The sequence below is a fragment of the Caloenas nicobarica genome, chromosome 16, assembly GCF_036013445.1.
Source record: "Caloenas nicobarica isolate bCalNic1 chromosome 16, bCalNic1.hap1, whole genome shotgun sequence".
In the NCBI taxonomy this organism is placed as follows: domain Eukaryota; kingdom Metazoa; phylum Chordata; class Aves; order Columbiformes; family Columbidae; genus Caloenas; species Caloenas nicobarica.
This window is the reverse complement of record NC_088260.1, coordinates 13,249,528-13,270,344: the sequence shown is the minus strand read 5'-3', so window position 1 is coordinate 13,270,344 and position 20,817 is coordinate 13,249,528. Positions and strand designations below refer to the sequence as shown.

Here is a 20,817-nt window from a genome sequence, read left to right as displayed (position 1 = left end):
AAAGGTGTATTATATGGACTTATGTTTTATGGCACATATAATTAGCGGAAGCTGCATGAGGCAAAACATGTAAGCAGACGCAAGTGCCTTTAAAGATAAGAAGAAACCATAAGATGAAAATATTACTTTTCATTAATATTTTTGGACCTTTACCTGAGACAGGCAAATGTATTAATTTAAAACAATAATGCACAAGTTAGTGTTCAACTTATCAACGTAACGGTTCCAATTCCAAACACAGAGAATTTAACTAATACCGATAGCGAACACAGAGTGTAAAACTCCTTGAATTGTTTATTAGATTATATTGAACACTACACAAGGCAACAAAACCTCTGCCATCGAGATCCTTCAATACCAAGGATATCAGAGAAACACCCAAATGCTCCGTTATCTTCTCTGCCAGCAGAGGACGATCCAGCAGACGTGGCTGTAAGACTCTGTTCCACCGGTGCCTTTCCACAGTGCTGGCCCAGTGCCCGAGGGTCACCTCCCATCAAGGGTGAGGAATCAAGAGCTTCTATTCAGGCACCACAAAGCTTAGAAAGTACCTGATTTCAGCGGAATGAACAAAGGAAATGGAACTGAAAACGGCAGGCAAGGGAAAGAGGTGTCTCAGAAATACAGACCACAAGAAAATGTAGGCTGAGCATGAGGATGCTCAGAGCAAGCCAATGGTAAATGTGATTAAAACCCTGGTGTCTCTCGGGAAGGCAGGGACACAGCTCACAGCCAGTGTTCCCTGCCCACCCAAAAGTCAGAGTCCAGCCTCCTCTTCTGAATGCAAGAGCTCACATCATTGCCCAGAGCTCACAATCCCCAGAATACAACAGGCAGGTGTTGTCTTGATGCTCGACCTTCAGCCTTGTCAAAGTACAAAGAAGCAGCAGCACTGGACTCTCCAAAGTTGGAAGTACCAACCCTCAGCGAGGCTGGTCCGGGCAAGTTATTCTTTGTTCTTCTTCTTGTAAATGGGCCACTAAAGAACAGAAATTCATCCACAAGGAGACAAGACAGTGTCTGACCTGACAACCCAGTAGTTAACTCAAATAAAGCTGAACTTGAATTTTGGTCCATGTTTTATTACTGGTTTGAGATCTGCGATAGTCTAATATAAATCACGTAACTGGCACACGAAATGAGGATTCTCTCCTGGGAGACAAGCCCCCTCTTTATGTGCCATCCTTAAGCTCAAACTGACCGCGGGGTCACCTGCAGACAATACGAGCAGTGCAGATGCTGACGGATGCAGGTACCGACGGAACAGAGTATCTAAACGCACTGCAGACAAGATCAGATGTACTGCTCTTACAGTGCATCTTTTTGTTTCAACTGCTAATTTCCTCCATGCCTTCTACTTGATTCTAGCCTGCAAGAATAGATAAATTGTTATGATAGTTCTGTCTAATAAATCAAGGGACTGGAACAGACCTCAGACTGGAGAATCTCCTATTCAGCCTCACATACACCGATAAATTATTTAAATCTACCTCTGACTTACAAGGCACCACCATGGAAAGTAAGGTACCTTTCCCCAGTTAAGACAAGACTTGCTTTTTAGTCAAATGCTTTGCCTATTAATTCTATTCTTTTTTTTTTCAAGCCCTCTTTTATTGCATTTTTCCCCATGTCCATCTTCATTTCAGCAGCTCTTCACCTTGCTCCCTCCTGGCAGTCTGGTTCTGGCTCCTCATCCTCCTGTCTGCACTCTGACACACTGAGAAGTTTTCTACTCCTGCATTATTTTTAATTTCCTTTCAAAGTCACTCTTAGTTCTCTGCCCTTTGGATGTGCCCTTTGCTCAACAGCCATTCTTTTTTCACTTGCCAGCCCCCATGCAGCTCCCCATCCACTTCCTCTGAACCTGCTGGCTTTTCTTCAGGGTAACCTTCATATCAATCTTTTTCGTTTTCTTTTCCAGTCATAAAAATCTGTCCTCTGATCCTCTTGCATTTTCAATCTCTCTCCTGTCCACTATTCTTTCCCCAGGAAAACTCTGTGAAATTATCTGTGTTCCCCGTTCCTTCCCACTGATAACCTTCCATTTTCGTGGTTCTGTTTTCCAGGGTGACGCACGCAGCGAATCCGACACCCAGTGCTCTTGAAAGAGCCATCAATTCTCTTTCTGCAGGCACTTCACCATATAATAATGGCTACCGAAACAAAGCAGCGGAGAAGCAATCAGTTTTTGCTTTTATAAGAATAAACATGCATTGTTATCCAAGGCCAATCGTATCATTCTAGAGAGCACTAGAGCATCGTGCTCTCGCAGTATCTCTCTTGACTGCCTTGTCTTTGAAATTATCTCATTTTAAACAATAGCAACATTCTACAGCTCAAACTTTTTATTTTTGAAATGTAAAAAAACGATTTTAATTACTGGAACTGTCTGTTACCTAGCAACAGTATAAGATACATTTAGAGAAGGCTACATCTGGAGTAAGAAAAAGCACAAGTTGTGCTTCCACTGCTGAAACAACCCACGTTGTGGCTCGACCCTCGAGGACCATGGCCAGGCTGCTACCCCGTTTCCCTGAAAATAAGCCCTACCCCAAAAATAAGCCCTAGCATGATTTTTCAGGATTTTTGAAGATGCTCAAAATAGAAGCCCTACTCCAAAAATAAGCCCTAGTTACAGTTAATTTTTAAAAGTCCGTTTAAATAGCGTCCAGGCAGCTATACATGTAAAAAAAAGAAAATTAACTGGCAGTAGAATGCAGCAGGACAGATGTGACAGAATGTGATGACACGACTATATTTGAATAAATGCTGATTTTTTTGGTTCAAGAAGAAATGTAGATTGTTGTTCATGGCAAAATAAGACATCCCCTGAAAATAAACCCTAACGCAACTTTTGGAGCAAAAATTAATATAAGACTCTGTCTTATTTTGGGGAGGAATAGGGTATAAGCCCCTTCATAGGTCACTATGCTCTATACCCCAATATACCATTTCCCAGAGTGTCTCCTGGACAGCACGTGGCCCCCACGAGCTGTAATTAGTGCTTACTGCACAATTAGTCCTTGTTTTCCCAGTTCAGAGCCTGAGCTGGTGCCAGGGTTATGGTGCAGACTGGGTACTTTGAGCAGCAGGAGCCCAAGGTACGTGCTGTGCGTCCTGAAGCCGGTATAACAGGACACACGGAGGAACTGAGGATGCGAGGGCAGCTCAGAAGGTCGTGGAGGAATCAAGTCTCTCCAGGTGAGATCTTGTCTGTCCAACCTACAAGGAGTACCTGACAGAAGTTTTGCTTTTCATTACAACTAATTACTCTTGGGTTTTGTCTTGAAGGCGATCATTTAGTCCCCACTCTGCTTTCACAATTAACATGCAATGTGAAAAATTTGAGTATCAGGATCTGAGAATTAAACAAGGACTAAGCTACTGGCCAGCCCAGAACTAAACAAGGACTAAGCTACTGCCCAGCACAGATGAACCACAACTGTGCTACAGATGTACCACAACTGTGCTACAGATGTAACAAAACACCAAACCAACAATTTTTTCAAAGGCCAAGCAAGAGAAACCTCATATTAAAACTCACTTCCTGACCAAGACTAAAGTCTCCCTCGTCTCACCAACATGACTTTTCTCCTTTTGTTTTACTGTGTCCAAAATCTATTTGAAGAGGCCTCATTCAAGTCCACTGCTCCATAAGCAATCGTTTTTCTCCCTGTAAGCTCATTGCACGGTTTCATAGACTCCTGTTCACAGGGAGAAAAATGATTCGACAGAAACACCAGCTGCAGAGGTTGAGATTTTCTCAAGGAAAGCCAAGCAACAGAGTTCAGCCTGGGAACCAAACTGCCCGTGTGCACTGAGAGCTCCCTGTTGAGTCTGCATTTCTGTCCCACGGATAAATGTAAGTCAACACTTTTGAATGTCATAATCCCTCCAAGTTACACACGGTCTACTGGATCTTTTGTTTTTGCATTTAAAACACCGTGTTGCTATTACTACCGTGATCTAGGTAATTATCCAGGGCAAAGATGGGCGCATACAGCCATTTTCCGCAGCATTACAACGTGAGCATTATCGACTTTTAAACGCCTTTATTTTCAAGCACGGGTGCAACGAGTGATCCAGCAGCACTGTGCTACTTACTGAGGTTTCCCAGGCACTGTTTTGACTGCCAGTCTATTGAATTGCAAACAGAGAGAGAATAGTAAGGTGAAAGAAAACAAAAACAAAGACCAGGAGAATCCATTTTTAACTGGATTCCATTTCCGTCATGCAGCTGCCTTTACTAAGGGATCGCTTCTACCATGAGAACATCCCACCCAGCTCCAGGAGATGCCTGCACAGAACAGCCGCACATTCAGATGCAGGGGATGGATTCCTGGTACAATAATACAGAGATTTACTAAGAATCCTCTTTCTTACACAAAATAACTAAAAAACAATTTACATTTAAGATTGCCATGGCAAACATTAGATCAGTCAAGTGCACAGGAGATCTCGCTGATGTTCCAGACCGCTGTGTCTCAGTCGTGTATGTGTTGGACGCTTGTTGATTCTTATATTTTGTTTCCTTTGCTTTTCTCAGGTGGGAATAACACACAGTTCCGGTGTTTTCCACTTAACTCAGCACCACATAGTTCAGGATTTGTGACCGACATGTGGCAACTGTGACCAACCAGTCAGGGACAGGACTTGTCTTGAAATAAGAAGATTGGCAAAAAAAACATCATCAGGAGAAAAAAGCTTTGATTCTTTGGATTTTGTGTTACCGGTTTTATTACCAATATCCACAAAAATATTTCTGTGCCATGTATAATGTCGTATCAAATTCTAGATAGTTCACAAATGGTATTACAACCACTATAAGTCAGGATTATACTACTGCACAGGACTACACAATACTACCCTTTAATTTCTGTCTATGACCATCAGTAGCTGGATGTGTAACCATTTTTAAGAACGGATCCTTGGGGTAAAGCTCTTTAAGGAAACGCATAGGTCCAAGCCCCAGCTCTCGTACATCAATGACTGTACTCACATTATCCAACTTCAGGTGTGTAAATTCAGCAGCTGGACCTACTTCCACCTTTGGAAGCTCCAAGCAAAACACAAACCTAGTCTGGGTGCCCAAAGAGCCCTTTGGAAGACCTGGGATTTATTAATACCTACTGACCGTGCCCAGAGCTCGGGGAGAACAAACAGCTGTACGGAGAACGGAAAGTTCAGCAATGTGAAGTTTCCTTACAATGCCCAATTTTCAGAGCTGCTGAGGCATCTTTTGATGCCTAAATACACATCTGTCCTCCCTGAAAAATGGGATTTGAACATCACAAAGAGATTTTTCCATTAAAAGGGAGGATCACTGCACTTTTATCCTCAATTCTCTTATTTGGATTGAGTTCAGAATATGATATGACCATAGTAGCACAAATGATACTTACATTCACCACGGACTCCTTGAATTTGATGTGGAGCCTGTAATTGGAAAGCGCAATGATGGCATCCTCTGCTCGTCCGACATACTCGGTGCTCTCACCATGAAGCTCAATGAACGGGACCTTCAGAACGGGAAGAAAAATCTTTCAGAAACCATTTACCAAAAAGATGCACCTCTTGTAAGTATAAATTCAAGCACACGACATGATAAAATCCAAATGAAACACTTCTGAGAACTCGGCCCAGCTATTACTGCTGAGGCAAGTCTGAGGTAAGGTTGGTTCAAAGGTTAATTGTAGCCTTTGTTACAAATGATTCCTCATTTTCTCTTCATTTTCCTGAGTAGTAAGTGCTTGGTCAGGGAAAACAATGATTTTTTTAAATGAAAAATCTGAGTAAAATATCCTCCCATTTTGGGAAGAAGCCTGACCAACCCCTTGATTTACGCTCACTCCTTACTTAATGGAGGGTGGCATTTCCATGATGTTAATTAAGTTCATCCTTAAGTATGCAAACCATAAAATGAATAATCGTCTATGCTACTGGTCCCCAATATTCATTAAGAAGCTCTTGTAACCAGCTTAGGCTGGATCCCTAAATGCTACACAGCTGAAACAGTTGGACAAATTCTACTTTTTGCTTCAGATTTCTCACTGCAAATAGAAAATGCACAACATGCTGCTGCTTTATGAAGTTAGAAAACCTGCCGTCATATTACACTACACATAAAAATTTCAACCGTTTAATTAAAAATGTGACTTAAGCCCAACTTAGCTGAGCTGGGTGAAAAGCGTAAATGATCGACTTGAAAATAATCTGGTTCTACACCAGTTTAACTTAAATCAATTAAAAATATTTTCTATTAAAACAAAACAATATGTCTTCAGTTGATGTGAGAGTGTCTATGTGGATAAGTCACTTGAACTGAATCCATTTCAAAAGGAACTTTGGAAAATTGAGAAACCCCAAAAAATATCCATTTTGTGCAAAATAAAGACTTTCGGCTTCTCTGTAACAAGAAGTAACGGTAGTACTTAACTAGCTCAATGTTATTTTTAAAAAAACTAAAAGTTCTAAATGATGGAATAAAACCTAGCACTTGAAATTACTACAGAATTAATGGCTATATTTTTCAGACACTCTAAGGAAACTCTTCTTATAATATGATGCACAAGCTCCCCGTCCTACCAACAGTGCATGAGTATTTAAAAAGAAAATGTGTTTCTCCTCTGACTGCACTGGATTGCGAGTTAAAATTCTACGGGAGAGGCCGGAGAATATCTCAACCAGAGATACCGTGACACGGCGATTACCTGCAGGTTCTCATCCTCCCGGATCAGCTGCTTCCTGGGAAAAATCTGATTAGCCTGGATGCATTCAAGGCTGTGCTGAGTCTCTTCATCCTAAAAAACAAAGCGGAACAGTTCACCCGAGCGCTGTCACTTGCTGCCTCCTTCACCAATACCTGCTATCAATGAGCAATGAAAAACTCCACCAGGATGGGCTCTGCAGAGAATTCGGGTATCAGTAACTTAATAACGGCACTGAACTTGCAAAGCCAAGCACGCCAACTAACTATGATATTAGAAACAGGTTTCCTTCCTGCTGACTGATTAATAGAGTCATTAAAAAAAGACTCGTAACAGTATTAGGAAAAAAGTATTAGTCTAGTCTAGCACTAAAATTCAACAACCCCACATGTAAACATTAATTCTCTAATGCTTTTCAGATTTTAGGCTATTCTGCTCTGTAACAGACCCTACAAAACCCTTTTTCTTACCATGACAGGCCCTGGATAGGAGGAGAAATCCTCGTCTTTACTCACAATACTCGGAGGCTCTTCTTGCTATTAAAATCTAGAAAAACAGAAAAGTGTAACAATGAAGTTAAACTCATTGACTTTTGTCAAACAAATACAAATTGACTTTTAAAGACCGAGAATTCAGTTGTTAGACAACTGCAAGCAAACAGTAATTATGAAAGGATGAAATCCATACAAACTAATTCTCCTGAGAGACAAAATTGTTTCAAAATGTGTCTGGCTCCTTCTGTTCATTCTGAAAAATCATCTTTGAAGGTTCTGCTGGGAGAACATCCGACCGAATGCAGCAATTACACCACTGTTGAGCTAATTTCAATTAAAACATGTTCATCTTTCTCCATCACCTGAGTTTTCTCCCAAGCCCTTTGCAGATGGTGATTCACAAACACACAGGCTATAAAACCAACGAGATCGTTGCGATAATTGTCTGAGCTGTTCTGTAACACTGGCCGATGGATCCTCCTGAAATCACCTTGTTTCAACTATGGCATATGAATTAGAGTTCATATACAGATCAAATTCCTCATTTTAGAGTTATGACTCATTTTCTACATCCACGGATGTATCAAAATATCCATTTTCTTACAGTGACCTTTCCAAAGGCTCCGGATCACTATAGTGAATGGCTCTCTCCACTAAAAATAGATAACTATATCAATCTAATAACAATAGTAATAATAATAATAATCTAATAACAATCCCCCAACCTTTTATCATCTGCAAATTTTCTGGAAATATTGAAGAGCATATGGTCTTGAAGTTTATGCCTATTAGGAACTTAATGATGGAAGTGAGTATAAGAGTTACAATTTGATTTTGAGATTTATCTTACATTCCGTTTTTTAAATTCAGGTAAAATTTTAAATTTACAGATGGTACTCCCTCTGTAAAAGAAAAAAATATTCATTCAGGTATTTTACAGGACTTGCACATAGAAGATACAAATGAAAATACATCAGTTGAGATCAGTCAGTTCTCAGTTCGTACGTCACCTCACTTCTATTTTAAACTATCACTGTTGTGGGTGACAGAGAAACCCACTTGGAATCCATCAGCTGAGTGTGTCCCGTGCATTGTACACGACATTTCCAGGGGAAAAAGGAGCAGCAGATGCACAGATTCTGAAACTAAAACATCTCCGAGACCAAAAAATGGTCAATGAGAAGAAAGGATCGCGCTGTCTCCAAAAGCTCCGTTAAATAGGAACAGCATAAGAAAGAAAATGTCTTTATGTCCCCAGAGTAGGGGAGGAACAGCGTGTAAAAGCTTGCAAAGTTGGATCAAAATTGCACAGCTTGCAGAAGGACATGGGTATACGGGTGTATATGTATAAAAAGGAGGGAATTATGAGCAGAATCGTGCTGGAACTCCCACTAATTCACTAAAAATTAATGTATAAAGTAGATCTAAAAGCACAATGCTAAATAAACAAGAAAAATAAAAGCTAGAAGACTTGATAGAAGTCCGAATCTATCAACTATGGAAACCGATAAGGAGGAAAACCCAGCACAGCAATTTCCACATCTCCAAGAACAATGGGGAGTAGGAACCTCCTTTTCAGTTATCAGAAATGAAGGAGATCTAGAAATGCTATCTGCCACCAGCAAGATGAAGATGGTATTATTCCTAATATTGCTTTAAAAAAGGCAGAATCATGTAATGCTTTTGTTTCAAAAGCAGCAGGAGAAGATGGTTCATACGTAACCCATGCTAGAATGGATGAGAATATTCAAAGAATCACACAATGATGAAAGCTAAAAAGGCCACAAATCCATTGGGTTGGATCTTTAATAAAATAGAGGCCATAAAATTCCAGGCCTTGTATTGGAAAAATCAGAGCTCGTGCTTGATCTCAGCATGACTCGGTATTTGACATTTTGGGCTTATCTCCCAAACCCACGGCTGCTCTGAGCTGCGGATCCAGGGAAGGAGGGTTTGGTGGTTCCCTCAAATCCAGGTTTCAGTTTCTAACCTTCGCTTCTTACCCTGTGTTTTTAGCTTACATGATGCACCGTTCTCCTTGATGCACAAGATTTAAGAACCAAGCCTCCTGCTCGCTCCAATCTCAGATGCCCTGCTGACATGTCCACCAACCTCCATCCCGCAGCACGGCCGCCCAGAAAGGCACGGACTGGGTGAACTGGGCACCGTGGCCCAAGATAACGAACACTAATGATTCCTGAGATGACGGGTTTAACAACTGCAAGGTTGACACAAACCTTCTTCAGCCTTAAAACAACAGGTTCAGCCACCAGGTCTACCCCAGCCAGAAGAGTGATGAAGAGTTGGGGTGTATTTCTCCAAACATACATTTTGGAGGGGTGTATTTCTATGTATTTCTAGGAAAACTGTGGAGGAAGGAGGACACACCAGTTCTCATTTCTGGTGGCACAACCCAGCACCTCCTCACCAGCACCGATTCTGCTCTGCCAGAACAGCCGCCACTGGTGTAGTCATTAAAACCCAACATTTCCAGATCGATTCACCCTGACAACTTATGTACAACTTGAACAATGCTCTGAACATTCACACTAAAGCCTTCTGAATATAAAATATACCTTGCTATTTCAGAAAATTCCTTCAACTTCAAGTGCAATTATCAAGGAAACACCGATCTAATTAAAAAGATGAGCTTTATGACAAGTCTAAAGCATGTTCGGTATCACTGATGAACAGTTTTAATACACTGGGCATTGTGCTGTAATAAAATTGTTCTTTTATATTTCAGACTGATAAATTTTATTTTAAAAGTTTGCTTTATAATCATCTACATATTAATAAAACCAGTATTAGCTTAGAAAATTAGGTCTTTTAAAATGTCTTGCAGTTGTGTTCCTAAAATCCAGCAGGACCCATCAGCAGATACCATCCAAACTACTGCACAACACAGTTCTTGTTCTAATTGCTGCACTCAGCTGCAAAACAGCTTCTATCAGAATAATGTGGCTTTTTACATGAGTGTAAGAGTCTTTTTATGGTGAATTTTGGGAAAGCTGCATGAAAAAAATACACGGGTTTCAGTTTTCATCGGGATTAGATCTAATCTGTGATGTTGCCGAGATAAATGGTACAAGAACTTCTAAGTCTGGTTCTAAAACAAATAGTTTGCACGCTCACGGTGCTTCTAGTATGAGTGAAATGCTTCCTTAAGTGCCACAACGCAAAAGTATTTCTAAAAATCGTTGGCAAAAATAGCAAGAAACATCAAATTAAGATGAAGCTTACTTATCTGATGGACAGTGAATACAGTGAAAAAAATAATTCACTTCCCATTATGCCAACAAGCTGATCCCACTGAAGAAATCGATTCTCAAGTTGACTCGTAGCATTGTTTTTTCATTAGTTGCAGAAAGGAATCAGAATTCTCGTTTTGTTTAATTGTAGCTGGCAAATAATCAGCTCTTCTATGACATTCCAACCATTTACCAGAAACCAAATGTTCAAACAGAGCTCAGATAAAAACTGACCAAGAAAACATCTTTGTAAAGGGCACCCTCAAATTCAGGCTCCTAGTTATAAATAGGATCCTGTATAAATAGTAGAGAGCTATAGTGTAGTGAAACTTGTTTATATTGTTAGAAATAGTATTTTTTTTTGTCAGGACTGAGGCCAAAAAAGGTTATGTTATCAATTTACTGTGCTGCCCTTGCAACTGTAGTCTCACATATATTAAATTACACCAAAAAGATGTTAGTCTTGTTAATTCTCCATCCTTACGTTCTGCTTGAAAGATAAATGACCAGTAAAGGTTGGAACCTCAGACTCCATCCAAGTCAGGACGGGAACATCTTAATTACCTTTCATTTCAGAGGTGCCTTCTGGTCTAAATTATGTACATAATTAAGACTAGAAATAACCATCTGTTTGCCAGTGATTCTAAACAAAAAGAGATTATATAAATAAAGGATCATTTAAATTCACATATATTTAAATGTAGTTAGACTTATAACAAGGAAAAACTGGAGGGGGAAAAAAAAAAAAGGAAATACCCAAACATTTCACTTTGTTCCCCTGCCCTCCCTTGTCCAGATGCTAAATTCCATTTATTTTAGTATCAAAATCAAACTGAGTTGACCCTCCGTCTCAAAACACGGCTATTTACCTGCTGTGTCACAGCTGCCCTGTAAGTTTTAGGTAGAAATCCAAAGGTTTTGACAAAGAAGCATTTTATTTCTTTTATCTAAGTGAGAGTAATCAATGTCAAGCACAGAACCCACCTTTGCCAGGTAGCTGGTCTGACCCAAATCATGCAATGAGCTTACCAAAGAATGAGATAATAAAAGTCCTCTTTGCCCCAGCAAGTTTCAACCGAGACTCCTCCGACACTTCACATTGGCAGCTGCAAATAAAACGACAGCACTTTAAAACAGGAACCTTCTTTCCATAAAAAACAAAGGTCGAGCAACTTAGACAAGAAACTCAACTGGTATGTTAGATTGTTCTAATTAAAGAGGAAAAGTTAAAAGTACTGATATGTAAGTCGTAACTGCTGAGATCTCAATATGCCGAAAGAGGGAATTCAAGAACGGGATTGGGACACACGCACGTGTGCTGGTCAAGGAACAGTTCAGAGATCATGGCCACAAAGCAACTCACTTTTTTTTTTAAACTTATTTGGTACACAGAAGTGCAAAAAAAAAAAACAACACTACTTAGCAACACGAGCTACAGGAGACCTTTTGCAGCAGATCCACCTGGTTTTGTACTGATCTTCCAAAGTGTTTTTAAATTTTTTTACACAACAATTGCCTTTTTTCCCCCCCAGGAAAGCAGATGAAAACCTCCCGACAGTGGTTATTGCCTGGGCACTTTTGGACAAAGTTGCAAAAAGCCCCAGCATATGGCAACACTCGCATAATACCATTATACCAAGCCTTATCTTTTTGGCTTTCCAAGCACTGCGCAAACAGTGATTTCCTCAAAAATAAATTTAAATGCTGTTTCACAAATATATATCAAAAAATACTATCTATACAGAGAAAAGATCTGATTTGCTTCATTCCTTGCCGCAGTGTTTTCAGAGATGTCCTCTGTAGGGACCGCTGGGACACAGAGTTCTATATGAAAATACCCAAACCCTACAATTACAGCTCCAGACTCAACCCGACCACTGAGCAGCCAAAGGGCTGGAATTGCAGCCCTTGGATCCACCGTAACCGCCTGCATATGTGCCTGGAAAGTCTAATTCTCCAAATATATCATTCTGCTGCTAGAAATAGTTTGCTTGTACTCCGATGTTCCACAACAAGGGAGAATTTTCACGTTCTGCTCCATTAGAAAAATAAATCTCTGTTTTGCATTTTTGTGTCATTTAGGTTATGGCTTATGACAGGGGAAAAAAACCCAAGAAATAGTTTCAGTACACAAAAAGGATATATGATTTTAGGACTCATGTAGTAGAAAGCAATAGTTTAAAAAGCACAAACTTAGATGCATCAAGCGAAAGAAATTCTAATGTTTCACACAGCGGACACACTTTAGGGGAATCTCATACATTTCTACATCCAGCTATTACTTTAAAAACCTGTGACATTAGGATGCTCTGCCTTAAAACACCCTGTGAATGATCCCAGCTGCTAAAAACCTCAGCTAAGCAGAAATTACAATTTTATAAAATAGTTTCTAAAAGCAACACTTGGTTACCTGCAGAGATCAACTTTTTTTTTTAATTTATTTTAAAACATCTCCCAACCAACAAGCCAAACCCAACTCCAACAGCTTTATGGGCTGATAATTAAACACGGCACCTGGAGCAGAAAGGACAGAGTTTTACTCTGAGGTACCAGCCCGATCATGCAATAAGTTGAACTTTATAGCCGCTTGGTTGTACAAAGTCACCTTTGATGGGAATATTCAACGACCTTATTAAACAACAACCAAAAAAAAAGGTATGAAGGCAGATTACGCAAGTCTAGAACGACTCTTCGGGGAATTTTCTGGCCATGTCCTTGCTTTTAAAAATGCAAGATACACATTTAGGGTAGCAGGAGATAGACTTATTTTGTGTGCTCGAGGTGCAAGAAATAAAAAAAACCTTCACGAGTCTGCAACAAGCTTTTTATTGAATTTAATGCGGTTTGGAAGAAGCTGCTGAATCTCAAGGGTTTTGTAGCAAAGTTTGAAAACAGGAGAAAAATGTTCCAATAGAAGCGTTAATAATTCCGCTTTATTCCTGCCAGTCCACAGCAAACACCCCAGGCTGCATTCCTCTGCGGGGCTGCGAGGTGCAGATAAGCACCTCTAATGTTATCACTTCCTAAGTCAACCACTTGTGCCAAAATTAAAAAAAAAAAAAGAAAAGAAAAAATATGCTGACTGTAAAAAAACAAAAAAACAAAAAAAAACCAAAACAAAAAAAACACACACAAAAAGAAAACACTAATTACTGAAGGGAGGAGCAGTCCCAAGCGCTGGGTGTAAATGTTTAATTAATGTTGCTCAGCACACGGGCGTTCGCTGCCCTGTGGAAGGGGACGTGTACCCCCCTCCCTACGCTCTCACCATTTTGATGGTATCAGCTCGTGTTTGACCTGCAAAAATCAGATCGGCGGCACAGGGAATGCAAAAGGAGAAGATGGAAAAGGGAACAGGAGCCTTTCGGTAAATCCTACACCAGCACACGTGTCTAGTAAAGGAATCGGCCTTGCACCATCTTTCTTCTTAGGTGCTCACATCCTCAGAGCTGCTCTGGGTTCGATTGCTTGTATATTAACATTTAACACTGCCTGATTTTAAACATGTAAGAAGTCACTCTGCCCTAGGGCTCCAGTACTTCAGATAATGTGAACAGGAACCCTTAAACTCAGCTTTTGCTTTGTACCATCTTCTTCTGATCCCCCTCTGTTGACTATTTTGTGACCTTCAACCAGCATGGCAGTCTTGCTTCTACTGATTTTTCTTGGAAGATGCTATGGAGAAGTAGAGTAGTGGGACGATATATCAGATGGAAACACAAGTCATAATATGGTCGTGGGGGAAAATTCAGAGTAATTCTTTCCAAGTTGGTAGAGCTTTTATCCCTGAAGATATTCCAAACTTGAGCAACCCAACCGAACACTGGCCCTACTCTGAGAAGAGTGCTGGGCTACACAACCTCCCATCTAAATTATCCCATCAGCCTGTGACAGTGTTTTTCTTGACATTTATTTAAATAAAACACTGGCAAATCGCTAGGAAAAACACCCCTGAGAAGTTTTGATAAACATGTTTGTTTAATTAGGAGATTGGGAAGTTGTCACTTCGGTTTCTTACCGAAAGGCTGTACTTTGCAAGAACAGAAGAGGTTTGGTTTGATAAGCATGAAGTGAAATGACAAAATAGCTTTGGGGAAAAAAAATAAATCCCAATTTTCTCTAGCCACAGACAAAGCTCTCCTTGTAAAGACACAGACAAACAAAAGCAAACTTTCTTCTGCTAACTATTTGGAAGGTGTATTTTTCTTCCCTTCGCTGCAATATGGCATTTCTGCACTGGGTACGCCAGTCCATGTCGCAACCTCCATATTATGAAAGTGCGGCTACTGATTAGAATTTCTCTATTTCCATTTACGTTTCTAACTTCGCAATATTCCTGTTCCCACACAGCCCAGCTCTGCAGCAACTCAACCTTCTCTTGCACCATATCGCATTCTACCCATTTCATCACCTTTTTGTTTGGCCACTTTCTGCTCAGCTTTAGCTTGAGATTATTCTCTTCCTCTTTCCTTTTTTACATTCTTCCCAGCAGACTTCAGCTCGCTTTCTCCCAAAACGATTTCTACCCTCTTGTTAGCATGCTAAGGAATAGGAACCGAGCGCCACTACCAGCTCCCTCGCACTCAGGGTAATGTGGGCATCTCGTGGTTGGGCCAAAAACCACAGAAGGGACACGAGCATTGCGACCTCTACCCTGAGCACAGTCGCTCTGATGCCAGATAGCGGATACAAAGCTGCTGCTTAACAGAAACTTTTAAACGCATGTACACAGAGAATCAGAGAACCACAGAATCATTTTAGTTGGAAGAGACCCTCAGGATCATCAAGTCCAACTATAACCCAACTCTGGCACTAAACCATGTCACTGAGAATCTCGTCTAAACGCCTTTTAAATCCCTCCAGGGATGGTGACTCCACCACTGCCCTGGGCAGCCTGGTCCAATGCCCGACAGCCCTTTCTGAGAAGAATTTTTTCCTAATACCCAATTGAAGCAACCCCAATCTTCAGGGAGGTATTTTCTGGTTTCTACTGCCATGTGTCTGCTCCACCATAGACTTGCGCAGATAAAGTCACGTAATTTCCAGTTTGAACATGAAGGAATGTTCACATCAATACTCAAACGCACGACAGAGTAAGCAAAGATACTGAATATCTCACTTAAACATGGATGGGAAGTGTCCTGCCTAAGAGCACGCACCTTATTCCATTTTCTGCTCTACCTGTACTTCTGCGAGTGAAGAATGAAGTTAATTAGAGGAGTCCAAAGCATCAAAAAAGTTTTGTCGACATCGGTCACTACCCTGACTCACACATTAATGGTAAGGCAATTTATTTTCCTGTGGAAGCCTTTCCAGGTGGGCATGTGTGTTTCCTTCAGCTTCCCACTCAGGAGAGGCACTGATCTGGTTTTAAAGCATTTGATTAAGCTGATTATCTCTGCATACTAGTGAAGAGAGATCACTTCTTACACTGCAAAAATTAAATGTAGAAGCAGTAGTTCAAAGTTAAACCAAAAAACATCTCGAGCAGTAAAAGCGAAGCATGGAATGGCAAATAATGCAGCGGGCAAAGCGCTTCTGAGCCCGCAGCCGTCCAACAGCTCGTGGGAGGAGAGGGAAATTCGATCCTGTGTTATAGGAAAATGGACCTTCCTTAACTGATATAAAGAATAAAAATCAGTGGAACTTTAGGTGGGATTATAGCATTAATTATTTCAATAAATAGGAGTTTTTTTAGGAAAGAAGGCTTCTGAATAAAAGATTATATTTCAATATTCTCCTTCACTGATCTCAAAACAACACAGGTCAAAAGACCACAGCAAGCTTGAAACCAAAATCTGAAGAAAATGTCACGTTTTCTTGCAAGATTTTTTCTTCGAATTCCTCTTCCATTTGGATAAAGCGCTGAGATCCAAATGCTGCAACTGTTCATACAGAAGCCAGGATACAATTCACCCAGAGAGCTACTGACGAACCACTGGAAGTTTAAAATCCAAATTAATCACCCATTCTGTCATTTCCCCTTTATTTCAATTACTCCACATCCATCTATTTTATGGGCATGACAGACAAGTAACATCTTGGAAGGCCCAAGGAGTTCGGTGTGAATTGTGTGCAGATCCGCAGGGATGGGATCTAAATCCAATAGTCATATATGAGAGGAGGCAGGACACGGAACACTGACCGGAGCTTGAGCTGCTGGAAACTCAGGAGATCTGGGTACATTCTAAGCCAGAAAAGTGACCAAGTGTGCTGGGGAGGGGATATTATGTCAAAAGTTAACCGGAGAGCCATGAAAATAGGGCAACATTAGACTGAAGTTATGAAACAGAAAAAGCAAATCAGCAAGACTGAGACCAGGCAGCAAAAGTTTCCACTGGAGATGGTGGAAGATGGGGAAGAAGGGAATAATTTGCTCCTCATACTTCCCATTTTTCCACTAAGGTTCTCCCAACCCGTTTGCCATGAGTCACACTCCCCTATTTCTTCCTTTGGAAAAGAAAGGCAACTAACGAATACACTGTTAAAGTCTCAAAGGTTTTACTCATCCCCCTTCCCTCCTCTGGGACCATTTTGCTTTAACCCGGCCCTTGCTGTTAACTGGACGAGCACTGGGAACAGCAGCTGCTGTTGGAGGAGAGCAGCGCTAATCACCACCCATCGCGACAGGCTCCTTACACGTTGTATTAATATTTTACAGATAGTCAACACTAAAGAGACCTACAAATAATTTTTAAAAAAATTTGAAAATAGGAAGAACTAAGAAGCAAATTGGATTTGAAGTCTCCTTTGGTGTTTCAAGTCACACCCCCATGGGAATTATTTTTTCTCCACTGAACTGCTTTAGGATAACACACAGTTACACTATTAGCTCCTAAGCATGGAAGCTGACCTCATTTTCACCATACTTTGTCTGGCACAAAGCTTTTAAAACCTCTTTAACAAATCACCACTCAATGCTTTTGTCAGAAGCCAACTTTATTGAAATACCAAGTACCTGCTAGGAATAACCATTTCTCAAAGCATTAAGTAGGGTAAGTTACTACGAGGTGTCTGTAGCAGGAAAATCAGCCCCCCCAGAGGCTCAGAGCAACAGCACCGATCAGCCAGGACACAGAAAAGTCTCTTTTCCATAATCAAGGCCTATAATGACACAACACTTATCACACACCTTGTGCAATGCAACTACAGACTATAGTTTTAATCCATTAATTCTTCAATTGCATCGAAAAAAGCTGTTCTGTCAAGGAGGCCATTGGAGGAGATGGATTTCCACCTTGGCTGTGTTCACCCAGGAACAGGACGCCGTTCCAGACGCTTGGTATTCGGGGATTGACACCAACTACCCTACACAAGAGTGGAAGTTACTCATTTCCAACGGCCTAACACCAGCACTTGGTAAAAACTCAACACACTCCAAAAATGCCTTTAATGTGACACTTATGGTGGTTTTGCTATAAAATAGACTATGCTTGCATTCCCTGAAACATCAGAACGGGTACTGCTCCCACAGTCCTCCCCAGCAAAACACTCCCCGGCCTTCTCTTACACCAACCCTGACATTTCAGACCCCTCACAAGGTAATTCAACTCCGAGGTGCAAGAAAAAACTAATCCAGAGAGAACTCAGACAATGGAACTGCTACTGCACAGTGTTGTATGAGCTGTTTGCTTGCAGAACAGATGTTGGTAAAAAGCACCTGCCTGGCATTCAGAATCCAGAGGATTTGAGGCAGCCTAAGAATCACTGCAACACCTGCGGAATGACATTATCTTTACAGAACTAGTCAATTTGCTTACTCATCTCTTAAACTACTTACATATTTATTTCTCAAAGCACTAAGCAGGCTAAGTTTAAATGGCAGAGTTTACCATTCAAATAGCAATTACCCTCAGAAAGCCCTGAGCTGCAGCAGAGCTCGAGCACCCACCTGTGTCCTGCACCAACAGCAGCCACAGTTCTCTTTGGGTATAATACACAATATTTCTGCCTGCACCAACAGCAGCCGCAGTTCTCTTTGGGTATAATACACAATATTTCTGCCTGCACCAACAGCAGCCGCAGTTCTCTTTGGGTATAATACACAATATTTCTGCCAGCATCTGTGAACTTAGGGATGAAGAGCTGGTCTCTTCCAAACCAGCCATGATAGAGGATATTTGTTCATAGCATTAATACTACTGTTTATTTACAGTTAATTCAATATAAGGAAAGTGTTGAGTTCAGGTATGTATTTATTAGTACGTGCAAAACAATCTTGCTCATAATGGAATCAAGCAATCATACTGGAAGAGCTGACCTAGGCAGAGCGCCAGCTTCATTTAGCAACAAGGGACCACTTTTTATTAACCAGCCACCTAAACTGCACATTTCAGGAGTTAATCAAGGATCAGGCGAGCTTTTCTAGGAAGATAAACAGCTGTTTTCTTGAGAGCAGGCCAAATACTTGCTTGGGCATCATCCACAGAACTGCCAAAACATCAGCAGCACTCACTGTTCAACCAGCCACTCACTACGTGTAAATACTGTAAGGCCAAAGTCAAATTAGGAAGAGATAAAACCATGTGTGCTTGTGCATGATAAGGAGAGCAGCAAGAGCTGGGCTAGGAAACACTTGTAGCTTAAGTGAGCAGAAGGAATTTTCTGCTCGTTCCCATTTAGCAAGTTCCAGTTTCAAGGCAGACACATGATTTACCAGAACAGGCTGCTGTTTTCCTTACCTTTGAGCAGCTAACGCGTTCCAGCCCAGAGCAAACAGATTATCGCATCAATCCATCTCCAGTTTCAACTTCTCCAAGCTCTCAGGAGTCGGCTCTGTTACTATCAAGTTTTCTCCAGCAGGAGAGCAGATTCCCGCCAGTGCTGCCCTTCAACCAGCACAGCTCTGAGCAGCTCAGGCTCCCCACGTGTATTGAGACGTACCCAGAACTCAGATGCCTTCCCCAATTAAGGAGCCTTCCTATATTTAGATCACAAGGGACAGACAAACTGGTTTGGCTGATCTACCAGCACAGGGCCTCCAAGAAACCTGCTACTTGATGTCCGCCCTTTGGTCGGCTGATTCAAGTCACTAGGAGAAAAAGCAGGAAGAGCAAATACCTTTTCTCCTATCGTTAAATCACTTTGGTATCTTCCAAATATTAAGACAGTTGTTTATTCTCATCTTTTTCCATTCATGGAAAATCACAGTTACTTTCAGAAGCAGGAAATGTAACTGGAAAGACACTATTTTCCATTCGCACTTAAGAGCTAGAGATGGGACTCCAGAACTAAAATAAAAGGCAAGCAAAGAATGACAGGCTTAAAAAGTGTCTTACAAACACACAGAAAAAGGACCCTGAGCCACGTGTAGCGAGGGGCTCTGAAGAGCCAAGACTGCATCTCTCAAGAGCTCCATCACATACCAAGGGTTTCAACAGCATTCAATTACATACATTATGAGTATCTAGTATTAAGCAAAGAGGTGTTCAATAGACTAGTTCATTTTGTCATTCCTCTAAAGGCACAACAGTGGTGTTTTAGAGCCGGTTGACTCTATGATGTAATTTTTTAAGCTTGTTTCTAAGTCCAGAAGCCCTCCAGCTACTCCAGCCAGGCAGTATGCTGCACAACCACCTTGTTCCCATCTTGAACATAAAAGTAAGAACAATTACAATTTCTAAAATCATGTTTCCAGACTACCCAGGGAGGCTGAGCTCAGTCATGGCAGCTCCCTAAAATCTTTTCTTTATACAACACCTTCCCTAATACTGAAAATACACAAACTTGTCAGTTTACACTGAAGCTGCACAGACATCCAGAGCCAGGAAAGAATTTACTTGGATTAGCAGAATACGTTTCTTCCAAAAAAACCAAACAGCGTGAAGCCAAAGTTAAATATATTTACGCATTTCAGAGAGGCACACCAAAGAAGGTTTTGTGGTTGTTTTTAAGGCACATTTGTATATCAAAACACTGAGCTTCAGTTAGAATTGAAATTAAGTTCTGCACTAGACTGTGGCTTTGTTAGTGAAACAAGGTCTGACATCCCTCAATATTTATTGGCCCTTCCCTCCTCTAAATTTAAAAATCCATGGATCTAAATGTTCAAGCTTCCTTAGGAAGAAGATATTTGCCTGTATGGTAACTGTATCTCCTTTGAAATCACTGTTTCGATGGCAAGATCAACCACCAGGAGTGTGTTTCTCTAGAGAACATGGATTTCCTACCTACTCACTTCAATCCACCCACAGGAAGGTCTCTAGAGCAGATTAGTTTTTACCAAGAAGAGTAATTACTCCAGCATCCTATTTTATATGTCTGTACATATAGGCAAATGCATTCCTACAGCAATTCAAAACTAGAAGCACTTAATCTACAGCAACCTCTGTTTCTAGTGTTGAATTATTCTAGAAATGCACTTGC

The 20,817-nt window shown here is 40.9% G+C and overlaps 1 protein-coding gene across 5 annotated transcripts in view; it reads right to left on the bottom strand.

Annotated features, from left to right (window-relative positions):
- MTMR3 (myotubularin related protein 3) overlaps positions 1 to 20,817 on the bottom strand; it is a 78,202-nt gene that overhangs the window by 34,848 nt on the left and 22,537 nt on the right. For all 5 annotated transcript variants that reach the window (XM_065646127.1, XM_065646126.1, XM_065646128.1 and 2 more), the window contains 4 exons: positions 11,482 to 11,558; positions 7,178 to 7,253; positions 6,711 to 6,800; positions 5,403 to 5,519 (listed from right to left, as the gene is read on the bottom strand). In XM_065646127.1, coding sequence (XP_065502199.1) covers positions 5,403 to 5,519; positions 6,711 to 6,800; positions 7,178 to 7,180 — 210 coding nt within the window. In that variant the 5' untranslated portion in view covers positions 7,181 to 7,253; positions 11,482 to 11,558. The remainder of the gene's footprint in view (positions 1 to 5,402; positions 5,520 to 6,710; positions 6,801 to 7,177; positions 7,254 to 11,481; positions 11,559 to 20,817) is intronic.